Source organism: Entamoeba dispar, genomic scaffold, assembly GCF_000209125.1.
Source record: "Entamoeba dispar SAW760 scf_1105229460503 genomic scaffold, whole genome shotgun sequence".
Classification (NCBI taxonomy): domain Eukaryota; phylum Evosea; order Mastigamoebida; family Endamoebidae; genus Entamoeba; species Entamoeba dispar.
The window spans coordinates 1-1537 of record NW_001854225.1 but is presented as its reverse complement, the minus strand read 5'-3'; the positions used below and the strand labels follow the sequence as shown (position 1 = coordinate 1537).

General features: G+C 18.5%; 1 protein-coding gene across 1 annotated transcript in view, besides 8 other annotated features; it reads right to left on the bottom strand.

The window, feature by feature from the left end:
* The window catches only part of EDI_047270 (uncharacterized protein), a gene marked incomplete at both ends in the record, with an annotated part of 861 nt that extends 748 nt beyond the window's left edge, over positions 1 to 113 (bottom strand). Inside the window, one exon of the mRNA XM_001737268.1 lies at positions 35 to 113. Coding sequence (XP_001737320.1) covers positions 35 to 113 — 79 coding nt within the window. The remainder of the gene's footprint in view (positions 1 to 34) is intronic.
* Positions 114 to 329: 216 nt separating this feature from the next.
* Positions 330 to 397: a sequence feature (AT_rich).
* Positions 398 to 598: 201 nt separating this feature from the next.
* Positions 599 to 621: a sequence feature (AT_rich).
* A 31-nt stretch (positions 622 to 652) lies between these two features.
* Positions 653 to 689: a sequence feature (AT_rich).
* A 23-nt stretch (positions 690 to 712) lies between these two features.
* Positions 713 to 741: a sequence feature (AT_rich).
* A 165-nt stretch (positions 742 to 906) lies between these two features.
* Positions 907 to 946: a sequence feature (AT_rich).
* A 115-nt stretch (positions 947 to 1061) lies between these two features.
* Positions 1062 to 1133: a sequence feature (AT_rich).
* Positions 1134 to 1189: 56 nt separating this feature from the next.
* Positions 1190 to 1369: a microsatellite.
* Positions 1370 to 1386: 17 nt separating this feature from the next.
* Positions 1387 to 1464: a microsatellite.
* Between the last annotated feature and the right edge of the window lie 73 nt (positions 1465 to 1537).

Below are 1537 nucleotides of genomic sequence, written 5' to 3'. Positions count from 1 at the left end.
ATATGTGGTATATATAACGATTCTTGATAATTACCAATTACTTCTACACTCCACCCTTGTATATTTGTTGTGTTACTGTTAATCCATTGACGCTGTTTTGATGTTTCATTCATTCCTTTTATTAAGGTATTACAATATTTATTTTTTAGTTTTCTCTTAAAAATTAATCAAGTTTCTGTTTTAGGGTTTTTCTTTTAGCTCTTTTTGAACTAATTCGTTGAAAAAGTCATTTCAAAAAGATATCTCATGATTATAAGTAACTCTCGTTTGCTTATGACTTAACATACTTTTATTTTTAGTGTTACTCAAGTTCTCTTCTTTTGTTTTACTTTAAATTTAAAAATTTAATTTATTCTTTCAAATTTTTTTATTTAAATCTTTCATTTTTAATTATTTTCGTAGAACATTAATTAAAAAATTTAACCATTAATGAGTTAACTTTGTTATTTACTTTCTGAGCTAAATTGGTGAACAAATTCAATATGAAAAATAGAGAAATAGTTATCAAATTAAATAACTAACAAAGGTAAAAATTTTTAGATATGATGAAATAAAAAGAAGTATCTCATTATATTGATGACTGATACACTCTTTACACATTAATTTTTAAATATAATTTTTGTTGTTACGCTACTATAGAGTTATTTAAGTGATAAATTGTTATATATTATTTTATCATTTAATTTATAGAAACATTGAAATATGATGAGTCATTATAAATAATTTTAAACAAATATTATTCACATTAATGTATAATTAATAGAAACAACGTTAACTAAAAGGATATTAACAATTAATTTCAAGTATTAATAAATAATCATTTGAATAATTTTATTAAGTCTTGTTTCTATTATATTACACGATTTAAAGAAATTTTGTTATAGTAATATTAGAATATGATATTGGAATTTATTATATTAAATATTAAATATATTTGAATATATTTGTAAGAATTATCTACTATCTTCTATAATAACTGATTTAATATAGTGAATATGTTGATAATGTTTTTGATTATTTCTAAATATCTGAATCATTATGTTAGATTTTTATCCAAGTTGTATTAATTTTTAAATATATTTTAGTTCATTATTATCTTGATAATTTATAAATCTTTAATATATCATTTATTAGCAGACATGAATTATTGATACAGATATACTCTTATCTGAAATGATAAATTATAATCATTTTAATTTATTTATTTGATTATTTATTATCTCTTCTTCATTTATATTGTATTTTTCATTTTATTTTATTTACACTTCACTTCTTTTAATTATTATTATCATTTATATTTCATTATGTATTTTAATTATTATATTTTTTATATCATTTTATTTTTGTTTATTGTTTTGTTCTATTTTATATTTTGTTTATTATAGCATTTTGATTTTTAAGGTTATTATCTTTTATTTTCTTATTTTTGTGTTTATTTCTTATTTTATAGTGTTATGTTTATTTACAAGAACGATGAGAACTCAAACAGATAAATAAGAAGAGATTTTAGTAACAAGACTAATGTTGATCAATAGAA